The sequence below is a fragment of the Ambystoma mexicanum genome, chromosome 4q, assembly GCF_040938575.1.
Source record: "Ambystoma mexicanum isolate Mex_15411 chromosome 4q, UKY_AmexF1_1, whole genome shotgun sequence".
Taxonomy (NCBI): domain Eukaryota; kingdom Metazoa; phylum Chordata; class Amphibia; order Caudata; family Ambystomatidae; genus Ambystoma; species Ambystoma mexicanum.
In genome coordinates, this window is record NC_090928.1 from 302,385,346 (window position 1) to 302,408,459 (window position 23,114).

At 48.9% G+C, this 23,114-nt stretch overlaps 1 protein-coding gene across 3 annotated transcripts in view; it reads right to left on the reverse strand.

Moving 5' to 3' along the window:
- SERAC1 (serine active site containing 1) overlaps nt 1-23,114 on the reverse strand; it is an 898,347-nt gene that overhangs the window by 201,339 nt on the left and 673,894 nt on the right. For all 3 annotated transcript variants that reach the window (XM_069607873.1, XM_069607874.1, XM_069607875.1), the window contains one exon: nt 8,972-9,072. In XM_069607873.1, the coding sequence (XP_069463974.1) occupies nt 8,972-9,072 (101 nt within the window). The remainder of the gene's footprint in view (nt 1-8,971; nt 9,073-23,114) is intronic.

Consider the following 23,114-nt stretch of genomic DNA (forward strand, 5'->3'; position numbering starts at 1 on the left):
ATGTACTCTTAGCCCATAGTCCCCTTTCCTCCATACTGTATTGGCGTTCCTTCCAAGGGACGTGAGATGGAACCTTTTTCACCAGAAAATAACTTCTTCCCCTTTAAATTTAGAGGCCGCGAGTTGCAGCCCACGGAGCATGCGCTTCCCTGACTCTGCCCTCCTGCGCCACACCTCAGTCCCCATTGACGCGTCGACAATAGATTTAACATTGCCTAATGACACCAGTATTATTAGTCGGAGAGGGTGGTGGGACGTATGGAGGAAAGGGGACTATGGACTAAGAGTACGTTAGTCACTACGGTGAGTAACTTATAATTACTCTTATGTCCCGTCCCCTTTCCTCCATACTGTATGGGCAATTACAACTTATTGAAGTGCCATGGTGGAGAGGAGACCCTCCTTAAGAAAATAGGTTCCTGAAAACCGCCTGTCCTAAGGCCGCATATGATCTAGAGCCGGCATCCAAACAGTAATGCTTTCAGAAAGCTGAGGGAGAGGCCCAAGTGGCCGCCCTTCTTATGACTTGCCAAGGGACATGGCGCTGGAATGCGAAGACCGTTGCCTTGGCCCTGACTGCGTGGGCATGCATGTTGGCTGGAAGTGGCTTGTGCTGGCCCTCGTATGCTTCTTTGATGGCAGAGACCATCCAGCGGGAATATGGAAGCCTTAGAGGCCTGATAGCCTGGTTTCGAGTCTCCAAAAGTGACAAACAGGGTGTCTGATTTGCGGAAGCCCTTGGTCCTGTCCAAGTAGAATTGCAGGGCACGCCTGACATCCAGGCTGTGCAGCACTCTCTGTGCTTCGTCCTTGGGATCGGGAAAAAACGTAGGAAGGACTATTTCCTCGTTAAGGTGGCAAGCAGATGGAACCTTTGGCAGAGATCCTGGGTGCGTCCGCATGACTACCTTGTCCTTGTGAAAGGTGGTAAATGGCTCGAGGCGACCCGCGCCTGGATATCGCTAACTCTACGAGCCGAGGTAAGGCCGTTTAGTAAGGCCATCTTGATGGTGACCAGCCTGATGTCCATGGACGCCATTGGCTCGAATGGTTTGTGCGCCAGTGCGCCCAAGACTATGTTAAGGTCCCACACAGGGTGCGATCTCTTGATGGGCGGGTAGAGCCTAGCGAGGCCCGTCAGATGTTTCTTGACGATAGGGTTGGAGTAGGAGAAAATGCCTTCCTACGAGTTCTTGTAAGCCCCAATGGCTGCAAGGTATGTGCGGCTGAATGAGCCTGAATGAGCGAAAAGCGCTGAAAAGGAGAGCACGTCGTCCAAAGTGCAAACCAAGGGGTCAATTCCCTTGGGGTCTGCCCAGTGGCAGAATCTGGTCCATTTGCGTTCGTACTGGGCCCTGGTAGCTTTGCTCCTGGCACCTTGTATGATCTCCAGATTGGCTTGGGGGAGGCTAAGGTGCCAAAGCAATACCTGCTCAGGTACCACGCTGTGAGGGCTAGTTTCCCTGGCGCAGGGTGGATGACTCTGCCCCCCCCTGCTGTGCTAGAAGATGTGCTGGGTCCGTCGGCAGGTGAATCGGGGGCATCTCCGAGAGGCTGATTAGCTCCGAAAACCATGGCCTGCCCAGGCCACTAAGGAGCTATCAGAATGATGAGGAGTCTGCGAGACACCTTGATTTTGCAAATTACCCTGTGGATGAGGGGAGTGGGCGGAAAGGTATAGGTTTTCATGCCGGTCCACTGGAGGTGAAATGCATCGCCCAGAGGGCCGGGGGCCCTGACCTTGCCAGGATGAAAACTGGGGACACTTCTTTTTGTGCCAGGTGGCAAAAAGATGCACGTGAGAGTGACCCCACCTGTTGAAGTTCTCCTAAATAATGAGATTGTTTAGCTGCCACTCATAATTGTCTGCTCCCAGCCTGCTGAGCCTGTCCGTTTCCAGGTTGGATTCCCCCAGGAGGTGAACTGCCATGAGGGAAATGTCGTTTTCCAGGGCCCACTCCCACATGCTGATCGCCAGTCTGCACAGAGGAGGGGATCTGGTGCCTCCCTGTTTGTTGACGTAGTACATGCTGGTCAAGTTGTCGGTCTGGATGAGGACAACCTTGTCCCTGAGAAGCGGTAGGAATGCTCTGTGTGCTAGCCAGATGGCGTTCAGCTCCAACCAATTGATGTGGTACTCCTGCTCCTGTCGAGTCCAGGTGCAGTGGACCGAGAGATTGTCCAGGGCGGCTCCCCAGCCCTCGAGCGAGGAGTCTGTGGTGATGATGGCCTTCGGAGAGGGTGGCCAAAAGTGCTTGCTTGTCCGTAGTTTGCAGACCCTGGACCACCATGTTAGGTCCGGGTGGAGAGATGGAGGAACGTTGATCATCTCGGATTGCGAGCCCCGCTCCTGATTCCATGAGGCCGCGAAGTGCAGCTGAATCCTCCCCATCCTTAGTCTCGTGTGAGGCACGGCCTCTAGGACCGCTGCCAGTAGACCCAGGAGATGTTTGTCCCACCATGCTGAGGTCACTTCTCTGCTGAGGAAGTGGGCGGTGCCCTTCTTCACAGCCGAGATTTTGTCCTCCGACGGAAAGATCTTCTCGGAGCACGTGTCCCAGATGGGGCCCAGGAATGTCAGAGTCTGCGTAGGCTGCAGCTGTGACTTCCTGAGATTGAGCGAGAAGCCCAGATCGTGCAGTGTGTCCATAAGGGCATGGGAAGAGTGGTGAACCGCTTCCGGAGATGTAGCCCTGACGAGCCAGTTGTCGAGGTATAGGTAGATGGGTAGATGTGGAGGCTCTGTGCTCTGAGGAGGGCCGCCACGGCATTCATGAGTCTGGTAAAGACCATGGGGGCAGAGTTGAGGTCAAAAAGAAGGACCTTGTATTGAAAATGGTAGCCTAGGATCCTGAACCATAGGAAAGAACGATGGGGCTGCCAAATCAGGATGTGTAGGTACGCATCCTTCAGGCCCAGGGAGCACATCCGGTCTCCTTTGTCCAATGTCTCCGCTATAAAAGCTGTCGTAACCATCTTGAATTTCTGCAGGGGTAGGGAGAGGTTGAGGGTGGAAAGGTCCAGCACAACTCTCTGGTTCTTCTTCTGAATGGTGAAAATCCTGTAAAAGCCAAAGCCTCGCTGGGAAGTTGGGACTTCCTCCACTGCCTGGCTCTCTACGAGTGACCGGATCTCTGCCAAAAGAGTTGCTGTCCCAACCTGTGGGAGTGGAGGGGAGGATGGAGGAGAGGCTGGGATAGGAAGGTGGCATCCCGTGGATACTACGGAGAGGATCCAGGGGTCCATGAATTTCTGGCGCCAGAAATGTGCCTGGAGAGCAAGCCTGTCCCCCATCGGAGACACGTGGACACGAAGGGGCGTGTCATGCTTTCTTTGAAGGGGTCCACGAAATTCTGGCGCCAGAAATGTGCCTGGAGAGCAAGCCTGCTCCCCATTGGAGACACGTGGACCCGAAGGGGTGTGTCATGCTTTCTTTCCCTCGGAGGCTGTCGCTGAGTAGGGGGACTGGGAAAAGCTCTTACCCCCCCTTTTTGTTGTTTGCGCCGGCTCTGTGACGGCGCACGGTCCGGCTGCCTGGTCTGCGTTCCTGGAAGCCGCAGAACCCTTCATATGTACAACCCCTTTACGAGCGCTGCTGAGATTGGGTGTACGATTTTGGCGTGATCTTTGTAAGAATGGATAAAGACTTTGTCGTTTGTTCGCCGGTTTTCTTTTTGTCCAGCTCCTCGTCCGTAGAGGGGTGGAAGAGTTCCCCCCACTAAATCTAGATCTAGAATGTGCTCCTAGACATCCGGGTTGAATTTTGTTGCCCGGAGCCAGGCCGTCCTTCTCATGTCTGTGGCAATACAGATGGCACGGCCTGCGGTATCGATATGAGCCACTGTGGATTTCATGAGGTCATGCGCCACCAGCTTGGCCTCAGCTAGCCCCGCCTTAAAGCGTGATTGGCTCTGGGAGGGGAGTTCCAGGAGGAAGTGCGCAATTCCGCGCCATAATCTGTGGTTGGCGGCAGCCAGCATGGCATCAGCGTTGGCTTGACGTAGAAATAAAGAGGCATCGGAATAGAGTTTCTTGCCATATGCCTCCAAGATCTTCTCTTCCTTGCCCAGCAGTGTCGAGGAAGAGGCGGAGGACGACTGGGGCTTGGAGTAAAGTGATGCTGCAGCAATCACCGAAGAGTGCGGCTGAGGATGGGCCGAAAGCAAGAGTGTATCCCCCTCCACCTGTCTGTACTTGGCATCCAGGTGTCGCTTGACCGGCTGGGCCGAGTGGGGTTTGAGCCAGCCCTTCTTGGCCAGGGAGACTACACTGGTCTGCATATGAATCCCCGATTTGGCAGAGGGGCGTCCCTTGATGACTTCAGCCAGAACCGCCTCTGCCGGCTGCTCGGGTTGGGGAAGGCCCAGGTACTCTGCCAAACCAGCAAGACGCTCGTGGAAGGCCCTGGCTGAGGATGGCGTGTCCGGATCCTCAACCTCATCCGTATCCTGCGTATCTGGAGGATCTTGGGGAGGAGGAGTAGTAGCTGGCGCCGGAGGCTGGGGTACAGAGACTGCAGCCGGAGGCAGCAGAGGTTGCAGAGCTGGCTCTGGAGCTGGAGGAGGCAGCTGCACCAGGGCCTGGGGGCCCAATGGAGGCATCTGTGGTGCCACTAGAATGGCAGGAAAGACTTTCCTGATGGCGTTGTCGATGATAGCCCCCACCTGAGGTGACTTCATGAAGCCGAGGAACTTCATCGAAGAGCACCTCCTCACTGGTTAAAGAGTTGGTGGGGGTGTCGATGCGGTAGCGGGGAGCTGGAGCCGCTGCATACCCTGTCCATATGGACGCCACGGAAAGCTGCCCTCCGTAACTGAGGGGTAGACTGTAGGCCACGTACCTGGTTGAGGCCAGACCCACCTTGACACTAGTTCTTTGCCGAATTCCTGGAACGGCATTGGACGGGTGCCTCTTTCTGGTGTTCTGGCCATCTTGCCGAGCTGCCTGCCACGTGCCTGCACGTGGTGCTAAACCCGCTGGGCCGGACCTCGCACAGGGCTCATGCGTGTGGATCAAGAGGCCTACCCTGCTCCTCGGGCCTCGGCCCGGTAGGTGTGACACCCTCGACTCAGACGTGTTGCCGGTATTAGGGCGTAGCCCCTCAGATGTAATGCCAGTATTAGGGCGTAGCCCCTCGGCCATGATACCGGTAAAAGGGTGGAGCCCCTAGGGTGTAGACCCAGTAAAAGAACCATCCGGCCCCTCGACACTGCACAGGAGGATTCGAGGACCCCTCGGCCCGAAGGCCAGTAGCTGAATAGCCTCAGTGCACATGCCGGTAGAAGGACCTGACCGGTCCCTCCTGTGCGGGAGAGTCCCTGCGAACGAGTCTCCCTTGTGGGGTGCGATGGAGAATAACGGCCCTACCTTGGGCCCGATTCAATGCTTCACGAAGTTCTTGAGATCCTCTGGAGGCGACCTCTGGAAGAGCTCCCTCCACATGGTTTGTCTGTTCTTCAGCGCCTTTGAGGACAGCGAGTCACACGCCAAACATGATTGCCAACCGTGGTCTGGGCCAAGGCAACGTAGGCAGAGGGCGTGGGGGTCTGAAGTCGGGAAGAGCCCGTTGTAGGATGGACACCTGCTGAACCCTGTTGAAGTCGACGTGCGCCGGGGATGAGTGTGACGCCTGATGACCGAGTACCTGAATGAGAGAGAAGACAAAAAAGACAAAGAGAAGAAGTATCCGTGCCTGGAATTACATGGCCAAAGCCAAACCCAGGAGCGCTGGTGAATTCGGCCCATTCCCGTCGACGTGGAAAAGGGGACTGAGGCGAGGCACCAGAGGGCCGAATCAGGGCAGCGCATGCTCCCTGGGCCACACCCCCGCACGCCTCTAAATTTAAAAGGGGAAGGTGGTTTTTTCTGGTGAAAAGAGTTCCGTCTCCCTTCCCTTGGAAGGGACGCCCATACAGTTTGGAGGAAAGGGGACGGGACCTAAGTGTAATATATATATATATGGGGGCTAAGGGGATAAAACAAGTGGGGTGGGGTTAATAACATAGGGAAACAGAGGGCTCTGGAGATGACCTTGCCAACATTTTTATTTAAAAAATCACATTGAACCCCACTCCTCTCCTCACCTTGCTTGCTGCCCAGAGATGAAAACCAGATTCAGAATGGTACCCAGAGTACCATCTGCAGCATGTGCAAGGCCCCCTGAGTGAGAGTGTGGCAAAAAAGGGTGGGCTATTTGATCACAGGAGGGGGTTAACTAAGTAATCAGCAGGAGGCTGGATGCAAACCAGAGTCAAAAGTGAAGCCCGGGCCATCAAGTGAAACATATTGCCTTGCGGTACAGATGAGCACAGCTATATGTCAATCCGTTGAAGCCAGCACAGGGAACTTTGGCAATCCGTCAGATACTGTGCCTGAAGGTGATTGGTTGGGGTGTGGTGCCTGAACGCTCCTGACACCAGTTAGTTCATAGAAGGAGTGGAGAGTGCCATCAAGTTCATAAGGAAAAGACCAAGAAAATTGACAGCTCCAAAGGATGTTCCTCCCCTCTGTGACAGAATCAAGGAATGACTAATGAATGAAATGAAGCAGGAGGCAAGCTGAGTGGACAGTACTTAACTAAAAGAGAGTACTAGATTACACAGACAAACTTCATAAACCATCTAACACCATGGATGTGGGGATAATGTTTTTGGAGGGTACAATTGAGTCTGTAGCATCATGATAACAGTGAGGAAACAGTATATTATCTGGGAAGGGTCTAAGAGGAAACAGCAAAAAAACACCTTATACAGGAATTGCATCAGTGCACTGCAGCTACTGTCGTCACTCTGAAGTCCATGGTTCAATCCATGAAAAATGGGAACCTAAGGCTTGATGTTAGTGCAGAAGAGAGGAGTATTAACACAAGCCCTTCTACTGTTGTTAATAGTTTAGGGAGACGATGAAAAGCTAATACTTAAAACTAAGGCATTAAGCTGCCCTCATGCAATCATGACGGAATCCCCTAAGGTGAATGGACAATAGTACCTGTCTTGGCCGATGCTGAGTCATGGATCAAAATTCTAGCTTCAGCAGTGAATGAGGAAAAAAAAGATAATCCACAGCATTAAGGAATACTCCTTTTTCTGTACATGAGCTTAAAAACCTAACCTAAGAGACAAAAGATGCTAAACCCCAGTGCTCTGACCTGCAAGGTTTAGAATGGCACATGATGGCGGGTGTACACATTTTGCCAACCAGAGTCAGCTGAGACCTGTTTGGAGCAGTGAATATATGAACATGAAGCATTAGATCATGAGGGTCTAGCCTGGTGTTACAGAAAGTGGTTGGTGTGGCTTAGCCATGGGAACATGTGGAAGAGGTTTCATAATTGTGGTTAATTGTGCTTCATAAGCTTCATCTGTTTGCTAAAGTGGGTAGGATCCAGGTTACTACTACCAAGATGGTACTAAAAATGTGGTCTTGCTAAAGAATGACTGTGACCAACCATGTCCTTCCCAACCCCACCGACCTAGCCTCCCTTTGTCCACTTTAGTCAACAATAATTTTGGATGCTACATATAGCTCATCCGCAGGGAGGAAATTACACTGGAGGTTTTTGTAGATGTATGCTTAACTTTAGATTTGCACTTCTTTGTTATGAATTGTGATATCCAAATAAAACAAATATAAAATATGTTTCCTATCAATTCACAAAATTGCAGCAATCACTGAAGAAAGAAATAATTTGATTCGGAATACAAAGGGAAGAATAGTGCCATATCTAATTAGCCTGTATTCTCCCCTTTTTGTAAATTCAATATGTCCTTTAATTGAATTGATAAATATAAACATTGTTGTCTGCAAGTCTAAAGATAAAGATGACACATTCTCACTATTTTACAAGTGTTATCTATATTTGGGGATGTTTACTTCAAGTGGTTTAAGCATGAGGCTAGCCATTAAAATAGTAATACCCTATCCAAAATAATATTTCTAAGAGAAGAAAATGCAAAGGAAATGGCGGATCAGAAAAGTGTTTTACTTGCCGTTTGTTCTGGCACATTGATAAGACAGGTGACGTGATTGTGGGATCATTTTTAAGGCGGGCTTGTTGTCTCCAGTGGTGATACTGAAAACACTTCTTGAAGTACTGGTTTATTTCATCATCACACGTACTGAATGATCTATTTGCCAATTTTCAATTCTTTTGGGGACAGGGAATGTACATAAACATCTTTAAAAGGAGGTGATCACATACTCAGCTGCTGCTTGTAGCCCCTAGATTTACAAAACAAGCTTCCCATTTTGTTGTCAAAGAATATATATGTCACCTATGCCTGTTTTAACAAGAGCAGGTGCCTCAGTATTCACAAGCTTGATCTAGTTATGAGTATCCACGTGTGAAGAAAATATACACTCTTAATGATTCTTAGCTTGGGCTTTTATTTTATATCACGCTTCATGCCGGAGTCCAGCCTCTAAGTGCATCACCAGGTATCAAACCCATGCTGTTGAGCCTTTTATTGCTTCCAAGACAAGCATGTTGTATTGCCCTTGAAATATTGATATTGACACCTTTGCCCTTTTTCCTCATACCTTCTTATCAACTGGTTGCAATGCAGGCTATCCGAACCATTTGGTAGAGCGGCTACACTAGAATAAGGAAAATTAGCTTTCAGGGTAATTCTGCTACTCTTAGACCACACTTCTCCTCCTACTTCACAACCCGTTGGGATAGCATACACTGCAAACTAACCCACTGACATGGAATGCAAGGAGAGCATCAATACCAGAATAACCTGATAGAGTGGTGTACTTCATTGAAAAGAATAATACAAAACAAACTTTAAAAAGCACAGAAAAAAGTCATTTTATCAGTAGTACCAATGATGTTTTTTTTAATACTTGGGTTTCCCTCTTCACTGCCCAAAAAATACTAACCCTGCTCACTCATTAATTAAGCAGGACTGTATGCTATTTTAATCAACTTTTAGGTTCTGTCTGCAAACTTTCTATGACATTTACTCACCTGTAATTATCATCTGGGCACTTCGCTTTCCAGTCACTGAGTTGAGTGTCATATTCTACCGACACAATCCTCAAAGCAGGGATATCGGATGCTAACCATGTCTGCAAAAAAAAAAAAAAAGGTTGCTAGTGTGTCGTGCATAGAAATGAATGAAAACAATATCTCAATATGATGGGGCCCCTAGAATTCCTCTAACAAAAAACTGTACAAGAAGTTGTTAAAATGTGATTCCAGATATTCAACAATCAATACCCAACACAAACTAACTGGGCTAAAAGTAAAAGTAGTACAATTAACACTACAGAAAGAAATGAGCAAAATCCTTTATACAAAAGGAGAAACCGATAGAAACAGGTCATACTAGGGAGAAATAAAGATGAAAGTACTCAGAGAAGAGTGCATCAACAACCAACAGGCCAAATTTGTCAACTATCTCAGCTACAAGAATACTTCATATATTTTCATTAGCACCTAAAGTTGGAAGTTGGGTGTGTTGCAACACATTAACATCCTTGAGACGTGCACATTAGAAGATTGATATTTGTTTGCAATTCCACAGATCCTGTTGACATACTTCCATCCAACTTCCAATCCAGTTTCTTGCCTGCTCACCCTCCTTTGCTGCTTTTATGTGTTCCCTGCTTTGACCCCACTGGCCACACTGTGCATGCTCCTAGTACCCACTGGCAGAGTCAATTCCATAGACCTATGTGTTGTGTGCGTTTGTCCCACCTCTTGCTACCTGCAGCAGACTCAAAATGTTCTGTGCGGCACATGTTTTATGAATTGAACACAGAAATGGGACTTTACCCCCATACGACCCGCATATGTTTCCACTGTCGGCACTTAAAAGGGGTTCTGTGACCAAAGTTGAAACCCAAAGCCATGCATGCAACCGGGCTACTTAAGCAAGTGCTAATGGGGGGGGGGGTCGCTATTTATTCGTAGCCGCACCAGCATGGCCCATCTCACTGCAGTATGAATAGCATTCAGTCGTAGTGGGGTGCATCAAAGTAACGGGGGGCAATGGAGTCAGAAAAAGAAGGGATTGTGGAAGAAATAGAAACATAGGGAGTCCCTGTGCACTGTGGGAAAACAAAAGGCAACAAAGGTGTCCCCCTTGAAAGGAGCCCGCAGGAAGAGGAACAGGGGCAGGACATAGTTCAGGCACAATGGTTGTGCCCCAAGGCAGGCTTGGAGGAGCAATGCAGTGATAGAGAAAAAAGGGAAAGGCAGACTAGTGAGGGGCAGGGAAGATGGGGAACAAGAGGGAGCCAGGCCTGGGGGTTGGGCAGGAAAGAGAAAAGGTGAAAGGCAACACAGCTTTGCTGCAGAGAAATGAAGTCCATTGAGGGAGAGACACGCGTTATGAAGTTTTCCCACATTGAAGCAAAACAAACGAATAGGATTATTGGCAGCAGTTGTGGAGTAATAAAATCTCATATGGTAGGGGTGCTGTTGAGCAGCTGACTAAGATAGCTGGCTAGCACTCGAGCTCCGTGAATCGGCAAGAAGTTCCTGTTTACTGCAGCGGAATCTGAAGCTCATCTGGACCGGAGGCTGCAGATCGGGCTCCCCCTGAGATGCAAGGCAGTGTCTGGGCCAACTAGAATGGCGGGGCTGGCAGAGCCCTCTGCCAGCGGTCGGTATGGCCTGCCAGGCGGTACGCCCTGTGTGCAGCCCGGACGTTTGCTGGTGGGGTGGGGCACCCTGTAATACACTGGAGGATGCCACAACACACCCGCTGCCTGATGAGAACTGACTGTCCCCCCCCACTCTGACCGGACAGGCTGATCCTGCTCTGTAAACCCACAACTGGAGCCTGCACTCCTGGGATGCTGCTGGTCCTGAGTCCCGCTGTACAGGACTGCCTCACTGGAGAGCAGAGTGTCTAAGTGCAGTCCGCTTTAAGTAATCTCTGTGCAACCTGGGCAGCCCCGGGTGCCTTGGATGAGGAGGGCTTTGGGGCCCCGGCCGCAGTGGTGGTACTTCGGGCATCGGGTCCTGCCCGGGTGTGGCGGCTGCAGGGGTGCTCCTGATCTCACCCGCCACCCACGGAACAAGTGCAGGGACTAGCCTGCTCGGATGGAGGCCGCTCACTGGGGTGTGTGTCTCTCTGCCACCGTGGGTGGAGAGGCTCCGTGTGGGAACCGGGAGACTATTGCCCATTACTTTCAACGTAGGAGTCTCCCTGCCCAGTTCGCTGTACATCACACTGTGGTCCTCCCTCCCCGGGAGGCCCCCTCAGACATTGAGCTGGGCTGCACCTCCCCACTATAAGCCACCCTGTAGCTCTGGGTCACGGCCCGCTGGTGGTGTCCATTGTTCGGCGGCGAGTCCTCCTACTACCGGGCGGGCACCCATAACCAACTCCAGAATGCCTGTGGTGTGGGCAGTTGTTATAAATTCAGTTGGGCTCAGCACTCAAACACAGACCAGCTGTGGAGGTATTGATTTAGTCCAGGTGGAGCTTTATTATACATAGGTACAAATGTACATGAACCAGTTACTCGGGTATTTATAGGGCACATCAGACTGGACAGGAACAGGGATAGGTGGTTCACAAGACAGACAATAGAGCAGACCCACCAGCCATCCTTTGATATCAAGCTCAGGCCCCCAACTGACACTCACGGAACATTCATTCACAGACCCACTCAACATTCTCTTGAGCTGCTCATCATTCATGCATTAACATTCAAATAGCAAGCACTCCTGGCCAGTGACAAAACAATACTTACAATACAAAAGGAGGCGGGAGCGGCTATACTCCCAGACGGGGGGTAACATTGGCGTGCAATGTGATCAGCCCCCAGGGTGATCTGCTTTGGATACTGTTTATTGCTCTACCTGTGGGCCATGGACCTGCGCCTACCTGTCATCCTCTCACTACATGTTCCTTATACTTGCTAACCCTTATCAAAGGGGCAGGTGGTGGGAAAAAAACAGGGCCATGGACAAATACACCAAGGCAGCCTCCTGTGGGGAGGCTGATGCAGCACTGCTTCCCCAACCCTTGCAAGGTCAGACGTCAGATACAGCTTCCCCAGACCTTAAACAGGTGATGGAAGCCATGACCAGAGGATTTGCAGCGGTTCATGAAAAACTGGATGATATCACAGCGAATGTCTCCTCCATGCATTCTCAGCTGGCGAAGGGAAGTCTTGTGTATAAACCAAGCTGAGGAAAGAATTGGGGTGACAGAGGATAATGTGAACTCCCTTCAGACGATGGTGGTCACCATAACAAAAGACATGAAGCGTGTCAAAAATAAATGCAATGACCTGGAATCCCGGTCGTGGAGAAACAATATACATATAGTTGGAGTTCCTGAGGATGCTTTATCCGGGGGCATGGAGCAGGCCGTAGAGCGCCTACTCAAGGAGCTCCTGGAAGACCTGCAACTATCATCATTCTTTGCTGTGCAGTGAGCTCAACGAGCACTCACCCCAAAACCTAAACCTGGGGATTTTCCCCCGGTGGATCATTGCTAAAATGTTGAGCTACTGCAACAGGGATCAAATACTTGGGCTTGCTAGAGACAAGGAAGAATTGTGAGTGGGCTCTCAAACTATCCAGATTTTTCTAGACTTCTCTGTGGCGGTCCAACAAGAACGGCGACTATTCACTGGGGTCAAGAAGATGTTGCGAGAACGGAACATCCAATATGCAATGTTGTTTCCAGCGCAACTTCGGTTTCAATTCCGGGGGAAACTATACTTCTTTACAGTCCTGGAGGAGGCAGTCAAATTCATTGAATCCAAGATTGCGGTTGGCGACCCAGGAGGATAACCTGCCTGAGACCCATCCTCTGGGTTGACTTTCCCCTCTATATGTTTTTGCTACTGGCTCTGCAAATTCCATGTGTGTATAGCAATTATTTAAAATATACTGGCACAGACCTTAATAGATTCCAGTGTAACCAGAAGAGTGTGCCCACATGGCGACAGTTAGCCCCACAGCGACGGCTTGATATTCGTTGGTGTTTGCAAGTTTGCTCCCAGGTTTTTTGTGGGCTGGTTGAAGTTTGTGTGGGGTGGCGGATGGGATTGTATGACACTGCAGGTTGGGGGTTGCAGTGAGCGTGGGGGGTGGTAAGTGGGAGTTTGTTGTTAAGGGGGACCAAGCACCACTTGGGAAAGGTCTGGTTGAAAACCATGAAAAGGTCTTGGCAGATGGGCATATGAACACAGTCAATGTGATATGCAGCTACATTGAGGGCAGGCGGGGAAGATACGGGGGAAACAGATATGTTAGCCCGATGACGTAATGCAGGTCACAGTGATGAGTTGGAATGTCAGGGGCCTGGCGAATTTCACTAAATCAAGGAAAATAATTGCCCATGCGAATAGACATAAGGTTTATGTCCTCCTGTTACAGGAAACTCATGCTATGGCTGGCACCTGCCGTGGTATAACTTCTCCGTGGGGTGGGAATAGATATTGTACCTCCTATTCGACCCAATCAGGGGGGCTATGTCCCTCGTACATAAATCACTCAAATTTACAGAGAAGACGACGCATATAGACCCGGACGTGCGATATGTAATTTTGTGCTGTTTTCTTGAAGGTATAGAACTCCTACTGGTGAATACATAATGCATGAATACGGATTCCCCAGAATATTTTATGATATAGTAGGATAACGTCCACATATTTCGGGGTCCCCGTCCTTTGGGGAGGGGACATGAATCTGATCTTAGGCCAAGGGCTAGACAGAACAGGCACTGCACCCAGACTTCAATCCAGCGCAGCCCGTCGGCTAATACAACTAATGGATTAATTTTCCTTGACTGACGCCTAGCGTCTTCTACATCCACAATCCCGGGAGTATACTTTTTACACGACATGGCCTCGTACATTGACATTTTCGTATTATCAAATGCACTCATGGGTATGGTCTCTCAGGTCGTCATTCTCCCTCGCACATTGTCTGACCACTCCTCCATAGTTATGAGTCTAAGGACTGAGAGGCCCTGCTTGTGCATGCCATGGAGGTTTAAATCAGATGCACTGAAGGACATAGTTTTCAAGGCTGATATCAGATCAGATATTGAGACCTTCTTTTCATGTAATGCGGTTGATGATACATCGCGGGCCACAAGATAGCAGGCCTTTAAGGTCTTTATCAGAGGGATGGGGATCTCTAGGGGTTCTTAAAATGATCAGGAGGGACCTGCAACTGTACAAATCTCGGCTCATGGGCTGGGAGACAGAACTCTCTCGTTCACCGAACCCTAAGATACTAGCGCAAATAAGGGCTGAGCTGGAACAGTTCAGAGCTCATGCCGTGCGCAAGGTTCATTATTTTACATGCCCAATAGCAGCTAGGACATACGGTGAAGGGGCGAGACCGGTGAGGAGGTTGGCTAGGATGGTGAGGGCTGAACAGGGACAAACCGAGTTCGATAATATTCTGGATAAGCAGGGAGTTACCAAATGGAATGATCAGGACATATTGGATGTCTTCCAGAGCTTTTATGGTTCATCACATGGGGTGGACCTTCAGCACGATTCTCAGGCCATATATTCCTGACTTGAGGATGTGCCATTATCGCGATTAAGTACAGAAGCCAAAGAAAGCTTGAACACCCCACTTACAGTGGAGGAATATTTTTTTTTAATAAAGCATTTTATTGTTTTAAAACAACAGAGACAAAAACAAGATCAACATAGGGACTAACCTGTACAGAGTGGAGGAATTATTGACAGTGATTACAGACCTCCCTGGAGGCAAAGCACCTGGCCCGATGGGCTAACAGCTGAATTTTATCGGCAATATGGAGCCTTATTGGCCCCTCATCTCATAGAGGTCTGGTAGGAGTCGCTGAATAAATCCCTTTTGCCCGAATCCATGCAGGAGGCCACAATAACCATATTGCTGTAATCTGGCAAACCTAGCAATGAATGTGGGTCTTATCGGCTGCTCTCACTTATGAACGTGGATACCAAAATGTACCCAAAGGCGCTGGCGAATCGCCTACTTCAAATTAATGCCCCACATTATCCACCAAGATCAAACAGCGTTTATCCCTGGCAGATCCACGTCCCTCAACATCTGTCAGTTATTTAAAGTCCTGGCCAGATTCAACCCAAACTCAGAGGGGGTGGTGGTGACCATCAACGCCCAGATAGCATTCCATTTGGTTTTCGTGGGAATATCTATACGTAGTGCTGGATAGAATGGGTCTGGGATCTGAGATGCTTTAGTATATTAAACTACTATATACTAATTGCCTATCTAGGGTTCTTGGTAACTCCTGTGCCTCTGACCAATTTGTGTTGGGCAGAGGCACCCGACAGGTTCCTGTTTGCATTGGCGATTGAGCCAATGGCAGACTTTACACGTGATCGCCATAGACAACTGGGTATGCGTCTTTAGGGCTCCCCAGAAATAATCTCTTTATATGCAGACAATGTTTTGCTGTATATTCACGACCCGCAAACCAATCTTGACCCAATCATCCATGATATTACGCAATTTGGCTAATATGCAGGATTTGTGATTAATTATACTAAGTCTGAAATCTTCCCCCTAACAAGGTGTACAAAGGAGCCCCAGGCGACTATCCCCTTCGTTGGGCCCTTGATGGCAATAAATACCTGGGCGTGACGGTGTACAGGGAGGGAACTACCCTCTTACGAGACACTTATGCTGCTCTAGAATGCTACGTCAAGGAGAGATTGACGAGGTAGAAATCAGTACCAATAATACTAGCGGGCAGACTGGCCCTAATAAAGATGATCCTGTTACCCAAACCTTTGTACACATTCGTAAATGTTCTCCTCTGGCCGGGCAACCCCTTTTTCAACGAGATGCATGGGGCACTGACGCAATTCCTATGGCATGCTGGCACGGTCAGTAAAAAGTGGTCGGACATGACGCTTCCATACACCGAGCTGGGATTCACAGCACCACATATCTTGAGATGTATTGGCTGGCGGCCCAGGCCCAGTTCGCTACGTATTGGTACAGGGTTGAACCACATCCACCTCATGTTTAGCTGGAGGGATTGGAGGAAGGGAGGACAGACCAAAGGATGCTGTTTATAGATGGGAAATATACAGATGACTGCCCATATGATCCAGTCAAGACGACACCGACTGCCTGGCGCTCTAGCTTTGTCAAGACTGGGGTAAAGTATCCATATTACTAGTGAATTCCATTGTGGAAGTTCCCAGGGTTGGGGCCCACGTGGGACAAGACGCTAATTGCACATTGGGAGGGCTTGGGATATTGAGCATTGCCAGACCTATTTCCAGATGGGACCTTTATTACTCCGAAAACATGGCGGCAGCGACACCGCTGGAGAACTAATGCATCATTATAGGATAAGTGCTAGAGTTGCTACATGGTGGACTCAGTATCCCTCCAAACCCCTTAAGAGTGCGGAACTGATGTATATAGTAAATTCCAGAGACTGTCGAGGGCTTCTCTCTACATTGTATAAAATTATACTAAATAAAGTCCCGACAACAACCCCAATGCCGAGCGTCAATCGACAGAGAATATGGGTATGGAACTGTCGGATGATCAGAGGAGAACATGTGCATGCATACTAAAAATGTATCCCTAAATTCCAGGTTTAAGCTTATGCAACTTATATTGTTGAAAAGACTACACTATACACCTCAGAAAATTAAATTGGTAGAATGTACACTAGGGGAGAGTATCTGTGTCCAAGATGCCACTTTAGTAATGCTGATCATATGCATATGTTTTGGAGCTGCATCACCCTCGCAAGTTTTTGGGAAACTGTCCTGAAAACACAGAGATAGTGGGTTTCGCTATAGAGCACTTTTCCGCTGGGCGCGTTATTCGGGGGTGTGACCTATTTTCCCATCCGAGCGCCTTAGGCTGTGTGTGAACACGGGTTGTATGATTGCTGAAAGGTGTATACTGCAAAAGTGGTAAGACAAGAACCCACCAACGGCTAAGACATGGTTGGCTAACCTTACATGGGCTCAGAACTGTGAAGAATCTTATACTGAGACATTAACATGCACCTCGCTTAGACCCAGTAAGATACTAAATCAAAGTTGACAGAAATGTCATGTAATCTCTGTATCACGAATATATACCTGCCTACTGTAACATGTCATATGTACCCGAAAATGCTCCCTGTGTATGCTGCTTAAGATCCGTTCAGATCTCTTAACTGTTGTTTCATGCTTGTACCTGCCAAGCTTAAATACAATCTTTAAAAATAAAAAAATAAAGCTCATATGGTCTTTAACTCTTATTAATGGACCTCCCTTTGCTCATTGTGATGAAGTTACATTGATGAATCCGGATATCCTGTCTTCTGAGCAATATCACCCACTGAAGCAGGAGGGACTGGAAGGCGGGTCCTTGAGTACTCCCCTCAATGCTACTCGTCTAACCCAACTTTCCATGGTCGGTCCATATCTTAGCATCCTTACGACTTTTAGACCCAAAGGAAAAGAGCATTTCCCCATTTTTGCCCAAAACCCACACAGTGATTAATGCGTGGAGATGTATTTATTTTATTTATTGTATATTTGTATGGTGCCCATATACAGGTGTTTCCAGGCACCACAAGACAAAGGGGGGAAGGGAGAGGGACAGGGAAATAAAAACAAAATGGAAACAAAAAACGGTTATATTGGCCTTGTGACAATCCTACCGTGCTTGAGAAGGTGGTAAGTGCAGGGGGTGGGGAGCTAGGGGGAGAAGTGCAAGAGAGGGGATCCCCTAGGGAAGTGCTGGGTGGGCTAAGGTGTCAAGTGCCAGGGGAAGAAGGGTGAGAGGGAGGGTGAGTGTGCTGGGCAAGGTGGACCAAATTGGGCTAGTCTGAGAAAGGGAGCCAGAGGGCAAGTGCTGGAAAGGATGCATGGGGTACGGAAGTTGGTCTGGCCCTTCTATGAACTCTGAAGGGACCAGTCCCCAGTCGTAGCGGCAGATGGAGAGTTGCAAGGAAGGGTGAGAGAAGGAAGAGGAGGAAAAGGAAAGTCTTGAGAAGGTTCCAGAACTAAAGAAGATCTGGCTCAAGTCAGAGGAGTGAAGGGAGGCCATTCCAGAGGGAGGAGCCAGCCGAGGAAAGGGATCTACCTCCCACTCTCTGCTTGGAGAAATATTCAAACTGCAGAGAGCTGGAGCCAGAGGACCGAAGGACTCTGGATGGGAGGTAATTAGGGAGGGCAATTTGGACGTACAGAGGTCCCAGGCCCCAGACGTCCTTGTGGATGATGCATAGGGTCTTGAATGTGATCCTTGCGGTCACCGGGAGCCAGTGGAGAGATTTTACGACTGGAGAGATGCAGTCCCTGGACTTGAGGCCAGCCAAGGATAAGCCTCAAATTCCTATTCCAGGTTAGTTGGAGGAGACAAAGGGAGGAAAGAGGCAGATTGAGGAAGAGGCTGTTGCAGTAGTCAAGCCTAGAGAGAACCAGGGCTCTGGAGAAGTTGAGCTTCTGGGAGAAGGTGAGGAAAGGTGGAGCTGAAATTTGGACTTCTTAGCAAGGTCTGTGATGTGTGGAGAGAAAGAGAGAGAGGAGTTAAAGGTGATTGTTAAGATGTGCTCTGGGTGATGAAGTACTCCAGAGAAACAGGAAGGTAAGTAAACTCCTGTACTAGGTTCCAGGTTACAAGATGACACGATAGGTACATTCATAGGTAGGTAAATAGGAAGGTATCCACCTGCTTCCACTCTCACAGGCAGCTTCACTCCAACTGACAATCATGTAACTTACAGGAACCCTTACACCACAACATTTCACAAGCATTCATTCCACCAGGCATTCCATCAAGCAAGCATTCATGCCGGTCAAAGCAAGGGAAGCATAAGACATAGCAATGACCCCAAGGTTTTTTTGCCTAAAAAAATGCCTTTCCCTACTTCAGATTAATTGGGGTAGGGAAAGGCCTGAACCTTAGTGTATTGACCTCTATTTGTGAAGGTGCGAGGGCTGATGGGATACGGGATGCTGAGCCAGCACAAGTTGTCAATCAGTACATGAGTTGGGAGCGCAGCTTACTTGGTGTTCAAGGTGGGGAAGCAGGCAAGGTGAACCATGCTTGCCCACGTGGCAAGACGAGGGCCAGCTGACTGGAGCCGGGTACCCAGATGTCAGAGGAGGGAGTGCAGTAGAGAATTAGGTGGCAGCCACCTCTAAATCGCCTGATCCCAAAGTGCGATTTTGCAAATAAAATCTCAGACGGCATGCCCCAAAAGATTACTCAAATATGCCATTGGTCTCCACTGGGAGGAGGGACAGTCCTCCTACCGTCTGCCAATGAGATACCATTACCATTGATGTAACCCACGTGTTTCCAGTTAGTCTGTCAGTGCCCCAATTATCTAGGGAAATAATAAAGGGAAGCATGGATTGCGGGTCGTACAGACCACTATCCATGCTGAACCAGGACAGCAGGATACTCACGGCTGTGTTGGCAAACGGACTGAGACACGTCATAAGCAGACTTATACACCCTAATAAGACTGGATTCCACACACAAGCATTTCCGACAATCTCAGAAGGCTGCACCATGTCATAGAGCAAACGGAAGGAGACTTGCATGAAGTTGCAATTGTTTCATTAGACGCGGTGAAGGCCTTCAACTCTGTCAAATGGCCTCGGCTGATAGCTGCCCTGAAAGAATATGGAATAGGGCCCTGGAACTTAAGTGGGTGAAACTGCTGCATAGCTCACCATTAGCCAAAGTCAAGACGGGAGCAACCATTTCAGAGAGGTGGCAACTCAGCTGGGGCACCAGACAGGGATGCTCTTGGTCCCCGATGCTGTATATTCTCGCACTAGAACCCTTGGTAAAATACCTGAGGCAACAATATGAGGGGGTGGGGTTCTACACGAAAGGAAGGCCACACTTAATATCACTGTACGCCGATGACATGCTGTTATACCTGAGGTATCTGGAGAAAAACCTGCAGTACATCTTAGAAGTGATGGAGCGATTTGCGCTGCTCTCAGGCATTGCAGTTAATCCTAAGAAGTTGTGTATATTCCCCCTGGGGCAATATAAAGGGATCCTGCGGGAACACCTACCAATACTACAAATACCCTGGGAGACCAAAACCTTTAGATACCTGGAGATTGATAACTATCACACGGTGGAGGCTGAATACAAACATAATACAGAGAAGGCAGTGGGAAACAGAGAATAGTATGAGATTTTGGACTAAGCTCCCTTTGGCCATGGTGGGGAGGGTGGTGATGTTGAAGATGGTCGTATTGCCGAGGCTGCTACACTTCTTTGGGAATATATCATACATGATACCCAGGAGATTTTTTGTTAAACTTCAGAGCATATGCAGAGGCTTCATTTGGCATAATACTAGGAATAGAATAGCCCTTGGAAACTACAGAAAATGTATGACATGGGGGGGGCATAAAACTGCTCAACCTTGAGATCTATCACTTGGCCAGTCAACTACAGTATGTGGCTAAGTGGTTAACAGAAGAACCAACATCGGAGTCCAGACTGTTGCGGTCTGAATGTATTCAATTTCTTTTTAAAGAATGGATATGGCTGCCCAAACCAGAGCAAAAAGGGTGCCCAGGGATGCTGGAACTGGGGTGGAAAATGTTGTGCAAGGCTTTCCAGGCTATGAAGAACCCGACCCTGTGTTCTCCACAAGTGCCGCTAGTGGCACTGACTGGAGGGGATGAGCAACTGAGGAAGACGATCCGCAAGCATTGGGAACCGGTGGGCATAGCAACAATGGGAGACACATGGCAAGATGGGAAGGTGTTGGAATTTAATGCACTGGTTGAAGAAACGGGTCTAAACCTGGGGCAGTATATCACTTACACCAGATTGGTACGGTGGGTAAGAGAAACATGATCTGAAATAGTGCTGGAAGATCAACCCAATACGGCCATAGAAACAATATATGATATCACAGAGGGGGGGCACAAGGTTTCCCGAATCTACGAACTGCTGATGTCCAGGGTGGGAAAGGAAGTGACCCAGCTAAGGCGAGAGTGGGAAGAGGAAGCAGGGGAACTTATGAATGATGGGCTGTGGGAGAGGGCTCAGAGGTACCATAAACAAGTGTCCAGGAATGCAAGGCTGCAACAAATCCACCTATATGTAACCCACACAGCGTACATAACCCCCCAGAAGATTGCTCGATTCAAGAGAGCAAACATACAAGCATGTCCCAAATGTGGGGAAGTGAACTCGGGGATGATACATATGTTCTGGGCAATGGGCGGAAATTAGAAAATTCTGGGGAGAAGTAGTCCACCGATTAACTGAGAAAGGGATCACGCTAGATGTGGAATCTATCTGTGTGGGCATTTATGGTAGGGGGTTTTCCTAGACGGCGCAAATTGAAACACGTGAGCAAACTTAAGGACTTGGATTATATACTTGCCAAACGCAGAATTGTTATGGGGTGGAAAGCATGCTACAGACCAAGGGCAGAGGTCTGGTGGAAAGACCTCCAGAAATGGGCAGAGGCGGAAATGGTGGTATGGAACGAGGTGGCCAATAGGGGAGGGGAGGAGGAAGCGGGACCCCTGATGGCCTGGAGACACTTTGTGGCCACACTGTCTGGATCCACCCAGGCCTGTCCAAGCGAACACAATACCTCCGGGAATACAGAAAGGGAGGTACCCCTAGAGGATACAGCAGCAGAAGGCGAAGTGGGGTAGGCTCGAGTTGGGGGGGGGATAGGTAATGGGTAAGCAGTGGATATTTTTCGATATTGTATATGATGCTTAAAGCAGTATGACATGCACTGTTGGGTTTGTTTTTGTCGATGGGACGTTGTAAAAGTGAATAAAAATTGTTTAAAAAAAATAAAGGGAGAAGAAGTAGAAGTTGGTTGTGGAGAAGGAGTTGGCTAGATGAGATAGAGAGCAATGGGAAAGGAAATAAGACAAGGAGGAGGCAAAAAGGAAGAAGGGGAGGAGAAAGAGTCAGAGGAAGTATGGTGGAGAAAAGAGAAGAAACGGGAGGAAAAAAAGAAAGACAGAAAGAGCATGTCAGAGCATTGAGGAGGTGGAGAGGGGAGAAAGAGAAGGAACAGAGGAGAAGTAAAAAGAGAGGGAAGGTACAAGTTATTTACCTATAACTCTTGTTCCCGAGCATGGGTCTTACATGGATTCAAATGCTCATGAATATTAAAAGGTCGCCAGGCAGGGAATCCTCAGTAAAAATAAACCAGTTTTACTTTCAACTCAAAACTGCTTGTCTCCTCTATGGCCTATAGATGTCCTTTGGGTGATACTGCCCCCAGCCAATGACACTTGTCCTCCTAAGCACCATCCCTGGCGGTCATCTTCAGATTTTGTAACTCACGCACAGTGGCAGTATGAGCCAACAAGAGCCAGAGAGGAGAAGCAGGGAGGGTTTGCATGTGAATCCATGCAAGACCCATGCTGGAGAACAAGAGTTACAGGTAAGTAACGTGTACCTTCTCCAGAATGGAGTCCTGCATGGATTCACATGCTCATGAATACAATTACACAGCAGTACATATACACAACCACGGTAGATGGCAAGGATCACAGAAGCAATACACTTACCCCTGGAACAGACTCACTTCATACAAACAGGTGGTGTAACACCACTTGGCCATCCTGGGACTCCTCACTGGAATACCCATCGACACAGTAGAATCTCATGAAACTGTGACAGACCTCCACGTAGCAGCCCTACAGATGTCAAGCAGGGGAACACCAGAGAAAACGCAGCTGCGATGGCTCTGGTGGAGCATGCTCAGCCGGCCTGGAAGCGATCTGTTGGTCAGACGATGACAGCGCATGATACAGCGGGAGAGGCACCTGAATAGGGAAGCCTTAGACAGGACCTCCCCATGTCACAAAGGTCTAAAATTGATAAAAAGCAGAGAAGTTTTCCGAAGGTCTTTAGTGCGTGTCACGTAGAACTTGAGGGCATGAGCAACGTCTAGCAAATGTAACGTCCTTTCAGCAGGCGTAGAAGGGTTCACGAAGAACATTGGCAAAACTAAAGGCTCATTGAGTGGAAAGTCTGTTGGAACCTTTGTCATAAAGGTGGGATGAGTCCATAGCACCACCTTAGTCGTGTGGAAGGACAAATACGGTTGCTTGCAGGAGAGGGCCTGAATCTCCCCAACCTACCTGGCCGAGGTGATCGCCACTAGGGAAGCGGCCTTCCACGACAGAAACCT